The following is a 15,830-nucleotide window of genomic DNA, read 5'->3' as shown; positions in this document are numbered from 1 at the left end:
GATTCTCCAAACATTTATTGTGCTCATTCTGTGCCACACAGTATGCCAGGAGCCAGAAAGGGAGACCCTGAGCTTGAATATCCCACTACAGGGTTCCCTAACAGCCAAGCTTGCCTTAAGTGGCCTCTATGTTTGTAACTATTGTTTGTCCAACTGCCATATCCTTAGAGGTTAAATCCTGGTCGAAGGGTTCACAGCTAGATGTGCTGAGTACTGCCTGGTGATAGGTGGGGACAATGAAAAGCTTGCTCTGGGGGAAGGATTTCGATGTATTTGAAGAGCAGGTGGACAACTTTTATTTGGTGTGAGGAAATGAAGATGATACCTGACTAGATAGGAGATGAGGGTGAAAAAACTGAACAGCAAAGCCAAGCCAAGAAACCATCAAGTAAGGGACCAGGTCAAGGAAACTAGAAAGTCATAAGAATAGACGGTAAGGGCAAAGCTCAGCTGAGGAATTTAGACAGTAGCTGGTCAGATTAAGAACTAGATAAGGGAGGTCACAGGGGTCAGAATCTCAGAGGCTGGTGGTGCTAACAGCTTACTTGAAGGCAGAGGGCCCTTTTGAGATGGAGACCCAGGGCTTTCTGTAAGACCATCCCAGTCTTGATGGAACCCTCCATCTGCTTGCTGGGGAGTACTCTAGGTAAGGATGTGGATGTTCAGTATGTCCCCCACCCCATCTCACTTGTTGAGCCCTCTTTGGTACCCTATACAAAGCATTTAACACAGATTATCACAAGTATTTATTTATTCTGCAGTCTCCCCTACTAGACAGTAAACTCTTTGAGGATAGGAACTATGTTCAGCTTTTTTCTTTCTCATATAAATTAGCACAGTGCCTGGCATATAACAGGGACTCAGTATAGGTTTGGGTGAATGAATGAGTGGGAGAGTAGATGGAGAGATGGATGGGTGAGTGGTTGGATGGGTTGGTAGAGGATGGCATCTGTGTAGCCTGTTAATGGAAGTAAGGATTGAACATTGTTTCATTCAGGGAAACGGGGGAATGAAGGGCTTTATTTCCAGAAATGACAGAATAATAGATTGAGGGGATGAATACAGTAACATTTATGGAGAAAATCTAGGAAGAAAGTAATGAGAAAATAGTACTTGCTCCCAGGATGTTCAGTAGAGATCCTGAAAAAGTCCAAGTAATACTATTTAAAGATTTTTCATAGCTTTATAAGTTTTTAATTTTTCACTTCTAAGTTCTATTTTGCCTTACTATTATCAACCAAAATGGTACCTTAAAAATGAAAAATTATCTGGTGCTGTTAACAGAAATGGTAGAGTAAGTGACCTTTAGCAAATACTACCAGATATTAACCTAGAGTGATTAATGTAGAAATGAAACTGGAATGTTTAAATTATAGATTATTTTCATAATTAGACTTCAAATGAAATTTAAATAATAGTATTTATATATGATTATAAATTCCATAATCACACAATCATGACAAATAGATTTATATATTGTATGCTATAAAGAATGTTTAGAAAAAAGAAACTAATTTTCTATCTTAAAATTCTTTTTTAATATCCTGTATTTTCTCTTTTTTGGGTTTCCACTTAGGTGGAGATTGGAGATTTTGAAAGACCTTTTTCTACTCCAGCAGGGCATGTTACTAGTCAGTGCAAAGCAAATCAAACTATAAAACAACTCATAGAGAAATTTTATCCTAAAAGGTATAGAGATGACTCTTCTGAAGAACAGTTAAGGTAAAGAACTATTTGTAACTCTTGAAAAGGCAGATGCACACTAGTTTTTCAGTGACATTTTTCTGTTCAAATTTTAAAGATGAAAAATATTGTACATAACAATTTTCTCAGGATTTTTTAAGTACTGTTGAATACCAGGAGGTTATAGTTCTTTTTATTTAAGATGTGCCTAGAAACTGTAGTATCTAGATTTAAACTTTTTTTAATGAGAAAAAAATCTACCTTAATTTAGAAGATCTACTTTTCATTTGACCTTATTCATTCTTGTCCAAATTAATCGTGCTAATAAAGAAAAGGAAAAAATTGGCTAATAAGATGTTTAATTTTATTAAGTGTTTACCAAAAAATTTTTATCTCTTAGGGTATTCCATTATAAACAAATTGGAATAAAAATAAACTATCTTCTTACACAAGATTTTTTTATTATAATATAAAATTTTAATTAAACTGAACTAATTTGAAATTTTGATTTTTGAGACCATATAAAGAAAAGCTGTAGATTCAAAAATAGAGGCAAATCCAATTCACCATGAATTTTTCCAAAACAGAAACATTTGAGATCAGTCTGTTGTCCGTGTAGAATAAGTGGCTGCCTTTGTACTTTTGTTTAAGAGGTTTCCCCTGCAGCTAGCATGTCTCCAAACCAGGAGTGGTAGCACCTAAAATTCCACTGTTGGGGATTCATTCTTCAGTCTTGACTTCTTGTACTTTTCTTTAAAAATGAAAGTTATTCCCTTTTAAACTAATTTATGCGGTTTGATGTTAGCTTATCAGATTTTAAAATTTTACCTAAAGGGGGTGGGGAGCGGGGAACTTAGGTCATACATACTGAGAGCACTAACCGTATGGGAATTTGGTGGAAGGAATGCTACAAAAAGGACAAGGGGTAGACAGTGGTGAGATGGGACTCACAAAACAACAGCTTCACCTAGGTTGTGAGTATGTCTCCCGGGGGTGCTTAGGATCGGCTCAAGGAGAGCTTTTTCTTGGGAGGATCATACACTATTTATGTGTTTTTCTTTTGTGTTTGTTCTTTTCTTTTTTTAGGCAGCTTTGCCAGCGACTGTCAACCAGATGGATGGCCCTCCGGGGACACAGTGCTGCTGATTGTGTGCGAATCTATTTGACAGTAGCCAGGAAGTGGCCATTCTTTGGTGCCAAATTGTTTCTTGCAAAAGTAAGAAAGAATGGGGGGTTATTCAGTTCAGTAAAATATAAAGTGATAACCTGAGTAACCCCAGGTTTAGTACATTTGGCTTTTTAAAAGAAAATAAGGAAATTTCTAACAATTTAAAGAAAACCATGAAGGGACACTAAGGAAAGGGAAGGAAAGCCATTAGCGTCTCTGTCTTTTCCCTTCCGTTCCACTTCCTCATACCGTAAATCATTTCTTACACTCAGTAGGCTTAATCATTAGACTGAAGACAACAGCTGAACTCTGCTTTCTTCTTTTTATTCATTCATCCATTCACTCATTTACTCTCTCACTCATTTGCTCATTCATTTAGTATTTATGAATTCTGTTTGCCAAACATTGAGCTAAGCTCTAGGGATACATCAGCCCATGGTTTCAGATAGGTTGTACTCACACTTCCAGGAACTCACAACCAGTATTGCAATAGGCCTGGAAACAACTACTGTGTGGAGAATATGGTTAAGGGTGACATGAACAGAGTGATGCAGGAACACTGAAGAAGGAGAGATGAAACCTGCTGGGGGTTAGCTTAAGAGGCCTGTCCAAATGCACACGTTAATAAATGGCAGATCTGGGTCTCAAACCCAGGTCTGCTAATTCACTCCTCTTTCCATTATACCACACTGCCTGCTCCCCAGGTGAGATTTTTAATAACAAGATGTTGTTGTGTTATTGCAAATGCTGCATTGCATTTACACTGAAAATTATTTCTGTAATTTTGCTTAGCATTTATTATGTAGTGTATTTTCACCTCTTCATAGCCCATAACCCCATCATCACTTGGAAGTACTTTCATGTGGCTGGCTATACATGAGGATGGTTTAAGCATCTTAGAATACAACTCCATGGTAAGATTAAATCCTTAAGTTCTGCATTGAGTCAACTATTTCCATTGCTCAGTGTACTGTAAACAGAAGGTAATAATATCTTTATCTGACTTTTCTCATACACAGAAAACACTCTGCCTAATACTATATAATGAATAGTCATTTTACAAATATAACTATGGTTACAATTTAATCTTTTAAATCAAGATTAGACAGATTATATATTGTATATGAGAAAAATATTAAGATACCATGACTAAATTGCAATCATGGTTGTATTTGTAAAATGACTGTTCATTTATTGTGTTCGGAAGATTGCTTCCTGTGTAAAATGCAACTGTTGAAGATAACATTTAGGTAGAAACTTCAGTTACCAAAGTTTTAAGTTCAGTTTCATGAAGCCTTCTATAACAATTTCTATACTATCCCATAATATCAATTACCAGTTCATTTGTACATAGACGGTATCTTAGAGCTTTTTACATGATTAAATATAAAATCAAACTGTGATTTCTATTTACTCATTTATTTATCTGAAATTTACTTTATTTTCTATCATATTTTATATGTATCAGAGTACTTTTAAAATTTTTGTTCTTTTTTTTTTTTTTTTTTTTTTAACCTGGTAGGCAAGGATTGCTAAATTCACCTGGTAGGTGTAGTGGGCTCTCCTACTTGTGGCTATAGTCAGGATCACTGAGAATTTCTTGGAAACGAGGTTATCCTTTAGTGTTATAGTTAACTGTTTCTCCTTATAATTGCTGAAAAACTTTTTTGAAGGCATTTATGTTTCCTGAATGCCTTTTAGTTCTTGAATAGATAATCTGAAGATAGATTATAAAGTCAGTGACTTAAAGTCAACAGAAGTAGTACACAAGTATTGAGTTACCTTAGCTAAGTAAACCAGTTCCTAGATCCCGGGAGATGGACATACAGGTCAGGAAGTAGACATTGCCAGCCTGCAGCACTAGAGGTGTTCACTGCTGGGATGGTCTGCTCAGAATCTTGCAAGCTGATCATTAGATACGCAGATTCCTTTCCTTTTAGGCTGTACATCTTTGACTTATATTATTTAAATTGTTTTAGTAACACATTGGGAAAAAATATTTGCTGCATGTATGATGAAGGGTTGGTATCCTTTATGAATGTGGATGTTTTTTCAAACAGTAAGGAAATGATGAACACACCAATAGACAAATGGGCTGAGGCAATTCACAGAAGAAATACTAATGTTCAATAAATGTATTTTTAAATGTTAATCTCACCATCAAGCAAATAAATTCAGTTTAATACAGTGAGATTCTACTTTTCACCAATCAGATTGGCAGGGTTTCAAAAGAATAATGATATCCTGTGTTAGCAAGACTGTAATGCTGGGAATGTAAATGGGTATAACCTTTTTGAGTTTGGAAAGACTTACTTTTTTGAGATAGCAATTTTAGCTGTTGAGGTTTATAACCAAAGAAATAATTAGGCTATGTGTATTATGAAATATGTCCCAAAATATTCATTGGAATATTGTTTAAGATAGTAACAAATAAAAAAACTTAAATATTCTTCAATAGGAGATTAGTTAAATAATGTCTATGTGTCTATAAAATCCAAATAAATGTCTATAAAATCATTTAAAATGTTATACAAGTACATTTGTTGTCATGGAAGGATGTTCATAACATGTTAAGTTAAAAGAAGCAGAATGTTAAAAAAGAAGTAGTATGCATGATACTGTTTATGTTTACACATATCAAAGTTTATATATCAGGGTGAACTATGTGGATTTGCCAATATTTGACCTTTTTTTAACCTTAAAAATAATCAGTTTCATATGGTTCAACCAGATAGATAGATAGATAGATAGATAGACAGATAGAAATCTTAAGGACAAATACAGTGTAAATGCTATGTAAATAGTTGCTGGTGCACAGCAAGTTCAAGTTTTGCTTTTTGGAACTTTATGGAATTTTTAAAACATATTTTCCATCTGCGGTGGTTGACCACATCATCATTTTAATGGAGATACATGTTATTAATCATCTCTCATCTTTCTTTGAAAATAAAGATTGTATAACATACTTACTTTTATTTCTCTTTGAAGAGGTTAATAATCAGCTATGTGTACAAGAGTCTAATGACCTTTGGAGGTTATCAAGATGATTTTATGATAGTCATTAACAATGCACATTCAAAGGACAAACCAACAGAGAAATTACTTTTTGCCATGGCAAAACCCAAGGTGAGTAGAAGGCTTTATGCTAACTTTTTTATGCTAGTTTTTTTCATACTAAAACATATATTGTACAAAGAATAAGTTCCTCATGGGAAAACAGACTCTACTTACAATCAAACAACCATAGGTCCAAATTCTGGCTTACCTTATCTTTCTAAACCTTGGTTTCTTCATCTAAAAAATGGTATGATGCTACCTTTTTTTTTTTCCTGGATTAAGAATAAAATGAAGGAAGTGTAAAGTATTTATAGCCCAGTGCCTGGTATACAGAAAGTTCAAAATAAGTGGTCCTGGCATAAGTTGTTATTGTCAGGTACTTTATGTACTTGTAGTACATTACCTTATGTACTTGTAGTAATTCACTTTATAGACTCATTATTGAGAAGAGTGAGGTTTTAAAATTAAGGCATACTTGTTTCTTTACTATTTTTAGCAAACTATGTAGTTTTAATGTCTCTAAATAAAAGCAGTAAATAAAAGGGCTGCATTCTAACATGTAACTCTGATTTTAGGAAAAAGAATGGGAATTTAATTTTTCGAAGACTTTGTCTTAAAATTCTCAACTAAAAGAGACTACTGTTTTAGAATTTGAAACTTTAAAAAATGACATATATGTTTCTTCATTAAATCTATACTTAAGTGAAGTCTGTAAGTGTAGAAGATCATGGTACACTCAGTGCTTTAGTTTAAAGAGTTGATATAATACACTGAATTTCTTATTCATGTATTCACAAATGTGGCTTTAGGATAACTGGTAGAATTGTACTACTGTCACATTTTCTAATGTTGCCACTAAATTTGATTTTTTTTTTTAAAGTATCACTTTCTGCTGGTTTAAGTAATGGGAAAATAGGTCAGTGCCTTGATGGTGCTGAACATGTAAGTACAGTTGACTCTTGAACAACATGGGTATGAACTGCACGGGTCCACTTACACATGGATTTTTTTTCAGTAGTAAATACTACATTACTACACGATCCATGGTTGGTTGAATCCATGGATGTAGAACTGCGCATACAGAGGAACCGTGGCTACAGAGGGGCACTGTAAAGTTATGCATGGATTTTTGACTGCTTAGAGTGTTGGGGCCCCTAACCCCTGTGTTGTTCAAGGATCAACTGTACTGCACTGCTTGATCTGGTTAAAAGGGAAATCTGGTAGCCTGGGTACTTGCAGATGGAGACCACCCATGGCCAACCCTTCACTCTCTTTTGGAAGTGATGAGAACTTCTCAGGAGAATAACAATTCCATTTTTCTTGTTTTAGATTCTTGAAATCACTCTTTTGATCGCCAGCTACATGAACAACTTCTATCAGCAGAAGGTGGTTCACCACCTCTCTGCTCCAGCGCTGCTCTCAGCTCGGACCCAGGGTCCTCAAGCCAGGGTGATGGGAAGCCAGCCCCTTCTGTCAAGCAGACCAACCAAAGGCCCCACTTTACTCTGAAAGCTCAGGGACCTGAACATTCACTCCCTGTTCTCTAACCAATGGCTGCCTCGGCTCCAAATAAGTTCATTTACATCCTGGCAGCATGGCACACACACAGTAGTGGTCCATTCTTTAAAAATAATGAGGGTTACTCTCTTTCATTTGATTCATAAATATGCAAATGAATGCTAGTAATAAGACCTAAACACAGATTTTCCCACATGCTGATTTTCTCTTAGCTTAACTGGGTTAGAATTTGTCATTTTTTTCCATCACCTTCTCCTTTGCCATCAGACACATCAAGGCTTTTTTCTCTTTTTAAAAAAAATATTCTAACAATCTTCAGAAAGTGAGATTCAAGGGAGTTTTTCCAAACTCTCATTTGGCAAACCAGTTGATTATTTGGCAATGCTCATTGCCAAAAAATTAAGTACTGTAATTAAATGTGCTTTTAATTAATGATATGGTGTTTAGAAAGAAGTAGAGTATACAGTTTAAGAAACAGCTGCAGGGTGGTGTTGAAGGGTAAATTTTAGAGCAAGTGCAGTAAGTCTTCTGGCCCTATGAATCATTGTGTGAGAAAACAGGAGCTAGGTAACCAGAACCTCCTATGTGGTTTTAGAAAGTGTACCCTGTCACTTTTTCAGATCACTGGAGTGTAAAACTTAAAATGAGACAGTGATTTCTGACATTCTTTGGCTGTCAACATAACCCAAGTTCACTGGAATATTGCCCACATTTCATTGCATTAGTGCTGGGTCCTCTTGACCTTGCTTTGTTAAATAATAATATCTATGAAAACAAAGACCATTCTTAAAGCTTTTCCTCATACAGTCCTTTTTAATTATAGTTTAAAAATAAATTCCCAAAAATATTTTTTAAAAGGAAAGAGAAAGTAACTCTTCTGTCAAAGGAGGTAAATTTTTAGGTGAAAGAGTCTAGAAACGTATTACTTTACTAGGTTACGTAAGTGATCAGTACATTCCGGTTTGTGTCAAAATACTTATTATTCATGATAAAAATGAAACTGTGATAAGACATGAAAATTACATTGCAAAAATGTTTAATTGAAATAGTAATCATGAGTATACTTAATTTTATTTATGTATAGAATATTTTATATTTTGGACGTATATTTATCACTCTGTGTATGGTATTTTTTTTAACCAATTGGAAAAAAAAAGTTAGCTGCTGAATTAATTTGTTGGCAGAGCCTTCATGTTTTCTTTTTTGCTGCTTTCTCCCTATGGCAATGTACTGTTCTCACTATAAGCCTTTTAAAAATGCTCCATCCCATGTTAGCGTCCTTTGAAAGGACAGAGCCAAGAAGCATACTGATCAAGTAAGATTTTGCTTTATTGGTAATGACAAAGGTAAAAAAAAAAAAAACCATAGAAATAGATTGCCATTTACTATTTCTCCTAAATCTTTTGAACCACAACCACTCACTGGGTAAGCAAATTAATTTCTGAGAATAAATAGGTTACCAGTTTGAGATGACTCTCAGGAGCCTTTTGGCTGGGATACAGTAGTTTCTGAGTTCCCAGAAAACCATTTAATAATCATTAGTCGGTGAACCACAGGCTTGGCAGAGCTGTTACATATGTGTGAGGACTTTATTCTCAGGCAATAGTTAGTTCACCATCTGGTAAGCCCCCCGAAAATCTAATTTAAACAAGTAGTGAAGACTTAGCTTAAATGGTAGTACCCTAGACTTGGCATTTATTTTTGATAGAGCAGAGATAAAATATTTTGATGGAAAGAAATCAATTTTCTGTAACTGATGATGTGAAAATTTTATTTTCTGGGAAATTTTATATAGCCATTTAAAAAATTCAAAGTATGTTATTATGATTGGTTACAAGAGAATAATGTTACATGTTTAATTGTAATATTTGTCTCCTATCATTTTCTTCCCTTTCAATCATAATAAATGATTTACAAAACCCATTTCAAGCATTATCTTTTGAATAATCTTCAAGAAATACCTAATGTTTTCATTGTCAAAGCTGAGGTGTACTACTAGTGAAAATGGTAGTTATTACCTCCTTCTCTTGCACTCATGCTTTGTCTTCTGTGTTGCTTTGTTTTATCCTTATAAAAGGAAGCTGTTTTGGCAAATTGTAAGTTTCATATGTATGTACGCATATTGACACATATACAATATGTATAAGTCATGGGGTTCTCCCATGATTTCATAATAAGCTCCTTATAGGTAAGTTGATTGGACTGTGTCTAAAATTTTATTTTGAATGCTCTAGATTTCTGTGTGTGTCCTTAAAGTCAAATACTGCCATAGCTTAGAAATGAATTTAACTCTCAATTTACAAGAAAAGTTAGTCACAACTTATAAAGTATTTGCTTGAAAAATGTGTTTATCAGTGGTTGTTTGGACATTTTTTCCATAGGAAAAAAATACATGGTAGTCAGGTTCCTGTAACAACACTTGTAACCCATAATTGTACTGAAGTATAATCCTGAAGAATTAACCACCATGGATAACCATATTTCTCTAGAAAAAGGCTTTAAGTAGTCCTGAGATGCCGAGAACACATTTCACCCATCCACCCACCTCCTAGCTGTCATGGAATTTGGACGTCACTGCAGAGTCTCTGGGCTGATTCCAGGGGAGCAAAGGCTTTGGGAATATGGAGAGTGAGGAAGCAAAAGTGAGTAGCAGGACTAATAAGGTGGAGAAGCTTTTCTGCTAACTGGTTCATGCAGGGACCGCATCTCCTCTCACATTTCCCCCTATTCTCTTTTTCCTAAAGGAAAAAAGGGATTTTATTGCCACAAGAGTACTTCATTTAGCAGGAAATATGCCAGTTTCCTCCAGAGAAGGAATGACTTGATTCTCCTAATTCTTGTTTGAAAATTTCCAGAAAAGGACTCTGACTGGCCCAACTCATGTTAGGTGTTTAACCTCAAACACTCATATTAGGAGAATGCTTAAGTAAATTATTAAAAATCTATATAGTGGAACCTTATGTAGCCATCAAAGCTATGTTTATTATGGGTTTTTAAAAAATTGATATGGGAAAATACATGTTAAAATCAGAATGTTAACAAACTTTACAGTAAAATCTCAATTCTGTGAGAAAAAAGATTGGAATAAAATACATCAAAATGTTTAATAGTTGTTACTCCTGGTATTTGCTTATTATACCCTCTCAGTTTTTTCTGTATACTATTTTTTTCTACAATAAGCTCATGTAACTTTGAAAACAAGGAAAAAATATAAAAACTCTCACTTTCTGGGCTATTGTTAATAGCCTCCATATGGACTTCTAGACTCCAAAGCATCCCTCACATAGCTGCAGAAAATTATCTCATTGAAACTTAGGTCTAGTCATGGCACACCCCTATTTGAAATCTTATTTGGTTTCTCATCGCCAACACAGTTAAATCCAGACTGCAAGATCCTTCACTGTAGCTCAATCTACCTGTCCAGTTTGCTCTCCCACCTTAGCCCCACCAGGCACTTTATATGCTTCCACCCCAAACTATTCACAGATCCCCAAATATACTCTGCACACACCTTTATCCTTTTGCACTGTTGTTCGTTTCATCCAGGAAGCAGCATAAAACTGTCTCCTCCTCCATCACCACCATTGAAATCTGTGAGTCTTCTTGGGCTGATTCAGAAGACGAGCTCAAATCTTTGTATATTTTACCTTGAGAACAATTTTCATCTACCCAGGAAAGTCACTTTCTTCGTCCAAGTTTGAAGCCTCAGGAGGCATAAGGGTAGAAAAGAGAACTCACCTGCTTAATCAGATCAAGGTGAATCAACTGAATCACTCCTGAATTAGTGCTGGTGATTAGGGCCCAGGCAGATAACCTTCACCTTCCTGGTTACCAGGCTCCTTCAACCACATATCCCAGTTACCCAAATCATTATACTTTAAAATGCTAGTACTGTGCCTAGTCCACAGAAAACACCTGGCAAAATGTTAGCTGCCATTATTGTCCATATCAATATGGCTTCCCAACTAACATGCAAAGGGATTCTAAAGTTCCAGAACCCAAATCATTGCAATTCATTACAATTTGTCCCACATCAGTTTGTGAGTTTATAGGCAATGCTGATTCAATGATGGATGTATCAGCCTCACTTGCTACCATCCTTTCTCCATTGAAGTCCATTACTTCCCTTCCTATGTGCAACTGTAGTCTCCTATGTCTCCAAAATGCACCTACGTGTTGGGAGAATTTTGTCCCGAAAGATTTTATCTGAAGTGAATGCCTTTTATTTCCTATGAACCATCTGCTTCATTTCCTTGTGTTTCTTTCTTCAAAGTTGCTGATCAGCAGCTTACGTCACCATAATAACAAGTATTAAGCACTTATAATGTTTCAGACACACATAAGTTATGTTTTACATGTATTTATCTCATTTAAAACTCATAATTTTCCCCTGCTTTACAGGATCGGACACTAAGGCTCAGAGAAATTGACTTATTTTCCATTGTGGCAATGTGGCAACTTAGCTAGTTTGACTGAGTCCCGACTTCGATCTAAGTTTGTCTTATTCCAAAGCCCACATTCTTGAACATTACAACATAGAGACTAAGCCAAATGGCAGAACAGTAGAGGAACAGTTTCTCCTTCAGTCAATCAAAACAGATCAAATACTGTCACTGCCATGAATGTTTCACCAACTCCTTGAGGCATAATTAGTCACTTGTTCTAATATAAATTGTTTGTACCTCTCTGCAATAGCTTATATCTCTGGCTTCCTTTGGGTTATTATAATTAGTTGTATATGTCATATAGTAATAATGTTTTTTATTGATTTGGAGATAAAGTAAATGAAGTATTATGGAGATGCATTTGCTTTATTAACTTATTAATAAATGATGTGCTATTGCATAAAACCTGAAACAACCAAACAAGCAGAGAGTTGGAAAATACTAAAATCGTAAATATTCTTTGCCTCTAGTAAATCACTAGAAAACAGCTCAGGAGATTTTCGTTCTCCATTCTCAATTCACTGCTATTGGGGAGAGAAAAGTAATTGAAGAGAGAGAGACCCCTGGCATATAAATAGTCGGTACTCAGTGGAATACTTTTAAAATAAAAGAACACTTCCAGCCCAGAGTTTTTAGGTCCCAGATTTATTACCCCTTGTCGCCTCTCTCTCCCACCCTAACGGATGAAGATGAGAGGCTCGAAAAGAACGCCGAAAACTACATTTCCCATGATGCCCCTCTTCTATACGCAACCTTTACTGGTGACGTCGCTACCATAGCAACCCACGAGCCGGCACTAAGCCGGCCTCGCGCAGAGCTCGCGGCCCCGCTGATTCTAGGCTGGACCCTACGCGGAGACCACGACAGTGGGGCGGCCGAGCCACGATGCCCAGGTATCCCTGCAACCCTGCTTGCGCCTGGCTTATGCTCCCCTCGAGAGCCTCCCTTCTTTCGCAGCCCAGCCAGGAAGGGGTGGAGATGGGGGAGGGGTGGAGGGAGAGGCCGCTGCGGGTATATTTGGGGAGAGGAGATCCTCCCGGGACCCGTTGGTGGAAGAAAATTGTGAGTTCGTCCTCTTTGCAATTCCTGTCTTGTTGGTCAAGGATCCGTAGGCACTATCCTTGAGAGTGTGGATTCTGCCGAAAGCAAGTAGAAAAGTTCCCCAGGTGGAAAAGTTAAGAGATTTTGAAAGATCATTCAACTCCAATTATTCACTTTTTCATTAAGAGTTTCTCGAGGGTTAGGGAAAGTTCTAGGAACAGTTTCAGGCAGTGAACCAGACCACAAGCCACTTCCTCAGGGACCTCGGCTCCGGGTGCAGGAGTTCACGACAACAATAAATGAGCCTAACTTGTGAAGGCACTGTGAAGAATGTAAGGTCATATATAAACGGGCAGCAGGGGTGGGGGTGGGATTTTAATCACCTATCAAATACATTTTAGCTCTTCAGTTCTATGATGTCTATTTCAGTTGCTTGTTCTCAAGGTCCTACCTAAACCTTCTCTAAACGACTTATAAGGACATCGGGAGAGATGAGCCCTGGAGTCCATCACAGAGCAGGAAAGTCTGTTTTTCTCACATGGTGGATGGGCGGTGTGACCTCTGTTGAGTTTATGAACCTTAAGCTTCCCATCACGGTTTAATTGGTTACAACACCTCCTTCTCTCTTTTCTGCTGGGAACTTGGAAAGAAGATAATCACAATAATGAAGAAATAGTGTGTAATTGAAGAACAAACAGGCCCGGACTGAGTTCTTAGGGGCTCACCTGTGAAATAAATGTGTGAATTTTAGTGCAGACATTTAGGGACACCTGTTTTGCTCTTTTCTAACCCCTTTTTTTCATTCCTGGTTCTTGAATAATAATGATTATAAACAGTCACTGATTTTAGGTGATTATGTATAGGCCAGGCCCTAACCTAAATGAATTATCACATTTGAACAGTCATGGCAATCCTATGATGTTGGTATTCTTTTTTATCAGCATTTTAGAGGTGAAGAAACAGGTAAGCCTGGGGACTAGCACAGCAGCTTTCATATATTAGGCGCTCAAGAAATACTTGTTGACTTAATAAAGCAATGAAGGATCCAGAGAGGTTAGGTAATTTGCTCAAGTTGGCATACTCTATGTAGAAAGTAGTAGATTTGAGCTTGTAACACATCAAATCTTTCTCATGTATTTTTAGTTCAATACTCCATAATTCATTTAGGCTTTACTTAAAAAAAAACGATATAATCTTATTTGTATAAAATTATATGAGTGTGTAGAGAGGTAAATGAAAAGATGATTTTCAAAAGTGATTTTAGGTGATTTTCCCCCTTTTTTATATTTTAAAAAAGGAATCTTGAGCCAAAAAATATATAATTTAAAAAACAAAGCCAAAAACTTCCAGGGGGCAAAGATTATGTGGTACACTGGCTTCACACATTCCCTCTTTTCCTAGATGTTGGTGGTTTTCAAGTTGTGCGTTTCTAAAAGTCATTGTACATTCATGTGTGTCTGAGACGCTAACACACACAGCTTTCAGCCTTGCCCGGAAGCCCCCAAATCAGACAACCTCAAATCCTGGCAATAAAGACTCTGCTTATCATTTTCTGCTTCAATCTAGTACAAAGAGAATGACTAATCCTCCGAAGTTTTACCAGTAAATTGTCCCCCCCAAATGATGTTGATTTGTTTTATAAATCTGACTGAAATAAATTTTCTTTGGGCTGGAAAGAAATTTTTGAAAGGATTCTTTTTTGTTTCTCTGAATTTTGGTTTTCTGCCTCATATAGTGAAACTCTCTGGGAAATCGCAACAGCTGAAGTGGAAAAACGGGGAAGTAATGGAAGTGAAGGCAATGGAGTTGAAACTGGAGAAAAGTCTGTTTTCTTCATTGGCAGTAAAAACGGGGTAATGCATTTTTTCCTACTTTTTTTTTTTCCCAAGTATTGTAATGATTTAACAACCAGTGGTAAAATTTATTGTAATACTTTGATAAAAATTTAGGTACTTCAACCCTTTAACCAGATGACCAATCTCCGGCCTGCTGGTTACATTGGATCTGGTTGGGCCCTCCTCACAGGTGGGTAGGGACTAACACCCAGCCTTTCTCTTCTTGTCAAGCGGTGTGTCCTGACCTGGGCCACAGCAGCCCAGAGGAAGGGGCATGTGTTTCTGACTAGACAGCCCAGAGGAGTTATCTTTTCCCAGTTTGCACAGTCACCATAAATATTGATACTATTCTGATGGTCATATTTATAGGTAACTTGTACAGCTGAAACAAGCATATAGATAATAAAAACATGAACCATATAGAGTATAATATGTTTAACTTTCACTGTCTTAAACTAGTGTCACAGAAATAGAAGGAACCTTGAAGATATCTTCTCCTTCTCTTTTTTTTTTTTTTTTTTTGGTGGTACACGGACCTCTTACCGTTGTGGCCTCTCCCGTTGCGGAGCACAGGCTCCGGATGCGCAGGCTCAGCGGCCATGGCTCACGGGCCCAGCCGCTCCGCGGCATGTGGGATCTTCCCGGACTGGGGCATGAACCCGTGTCCCCTGCATCGGCAGGCAGACTCTCAACCACTGCGCCACCAGGGAAGCCCTACTCTTCTTTTTTTTTTTTTTAAGGCGATATACTGTTTTTTTTAAAATAAATTTATTTATTTTATTTTTGGCTGCGTTGGGTCTTTGTTGCTGTGTGCGAGCTTTCTTTAGTTGCGGTGAGTGGGGACTACTCTTCGTTGTGGTACACGGGCTTCTCGTTGTAGTGCATGGGCTTCCCACTGCAGTGGCTTCTCTTGTTGTGGATCATGGGGCTCTAGAGCACAGGCTCAGTAGTTGTGGCGCACGGGCTTAACTGCTCCGCGGCATGTGGGATCTTCCCGGACCGGGGCTCAAACCCATGTCCCCTGCATTGGCAGGGGGATTCTTAACCACTGTGCCACCAGGGAAGCCCTAGTCTACTCTTCTG

The 15,830-nt window shown here is 37.1% G+C and overlaps 2 protein-coding genes across 12 annotated transcripts in view; both read left to right on the top strand.

The window, feature by feature from the left end:
• Positions 1–10,483, top strand: part of PLEKHH2 (pleckstrin homology, MyTH4 and FERM domain containing H2) — a 107,833-nt gene extending 97,350 nt beyond the window's left edge. For 3 of the 8 annotated variants that reach the window (XM_027113253.1, XM_027113250.1, XM_027113255.1), the window contains 5 exons: positions 1,577–1,722; positions 2,770–2,899; positions 3,679–3,765; positions 5,840–5,977; positions 7,238–7,717. In XM_027113253.1, the coding sequence (XP_026969054.1) occupies positions 1,577–1,722; positions 2,770–2,899; positions 3,679–3,765; positions 5,840–5,977; positions 7,238–7,417 (681 nt within the window). In that variant the 3' untranslated portion in view covers positions 7,418–7,717. Of the gene's footprint in view, positions 1–1,576; positions 1,723–2,769; positions 2,954–3,678; positions 3,766–5,839; positions 5,978–7,237 lie in introns of those variants that run through there. The other 5 variants (XM_027113251.1, XR_003434058.1, XR_003434057.1 and 2 more) reach the window with 5 other exon arrangements.
• Positions 10,484–12,642: 2,159 nt separating this feature from the next.
• DYNC2LI1 (dynein cytoplasmic 2 light intermediate chain 1) overlaps positions 12,643–15,830 on the top strand; it is a 44,963-nt gene continuing 41,775 nt past the window's right edge. For 3 of the 4 annotated variants that reach the window (XR_003434056.1, XM_027113247.1, XM_027113249.1), the window contains exons 1-2: positions 12,643–12,764; positions 14,648–14,765. Coding sequence is in view for 3 of the 4 variants with exons in the window: in XM_027113247.1 (XP_026969048.1) it covers positions 12,757–12,764; positions 14,648–14,765 (126 nt within the window). In the remaining variant the exon portion in view is untranslated. The remainder of the gene's footprint in view (positions 12,765–14,647; positions 14,766–15,830) is intronic. The other variant, XM_027113248.1, reaches the window with a different exon arrangement.

This window comes from Aethalodelphis obliquidens, unplaced genomic scaffold (assembly GCF_003676395.1).
Source record: "Aethalodelphis obliquidens isolate GAN/ISIS:26980383/991018 unplaced genomic scaffold, ASM367639v1 scaffold12, whole genome shotgun sequence".
Classification (NCBI taxonomy): domain Eukaryota; kingdom Metazoa; phylum Chordata; class Mammalia; order Artiodactyla; family Delphinidae; genus Aethalodelphis; species Aethalodelphis obliquidens.
Note: the sequence above shows the minus strand (reverse complement) of the source record. Positions and strands in the feature narration are given on the sequence as shown.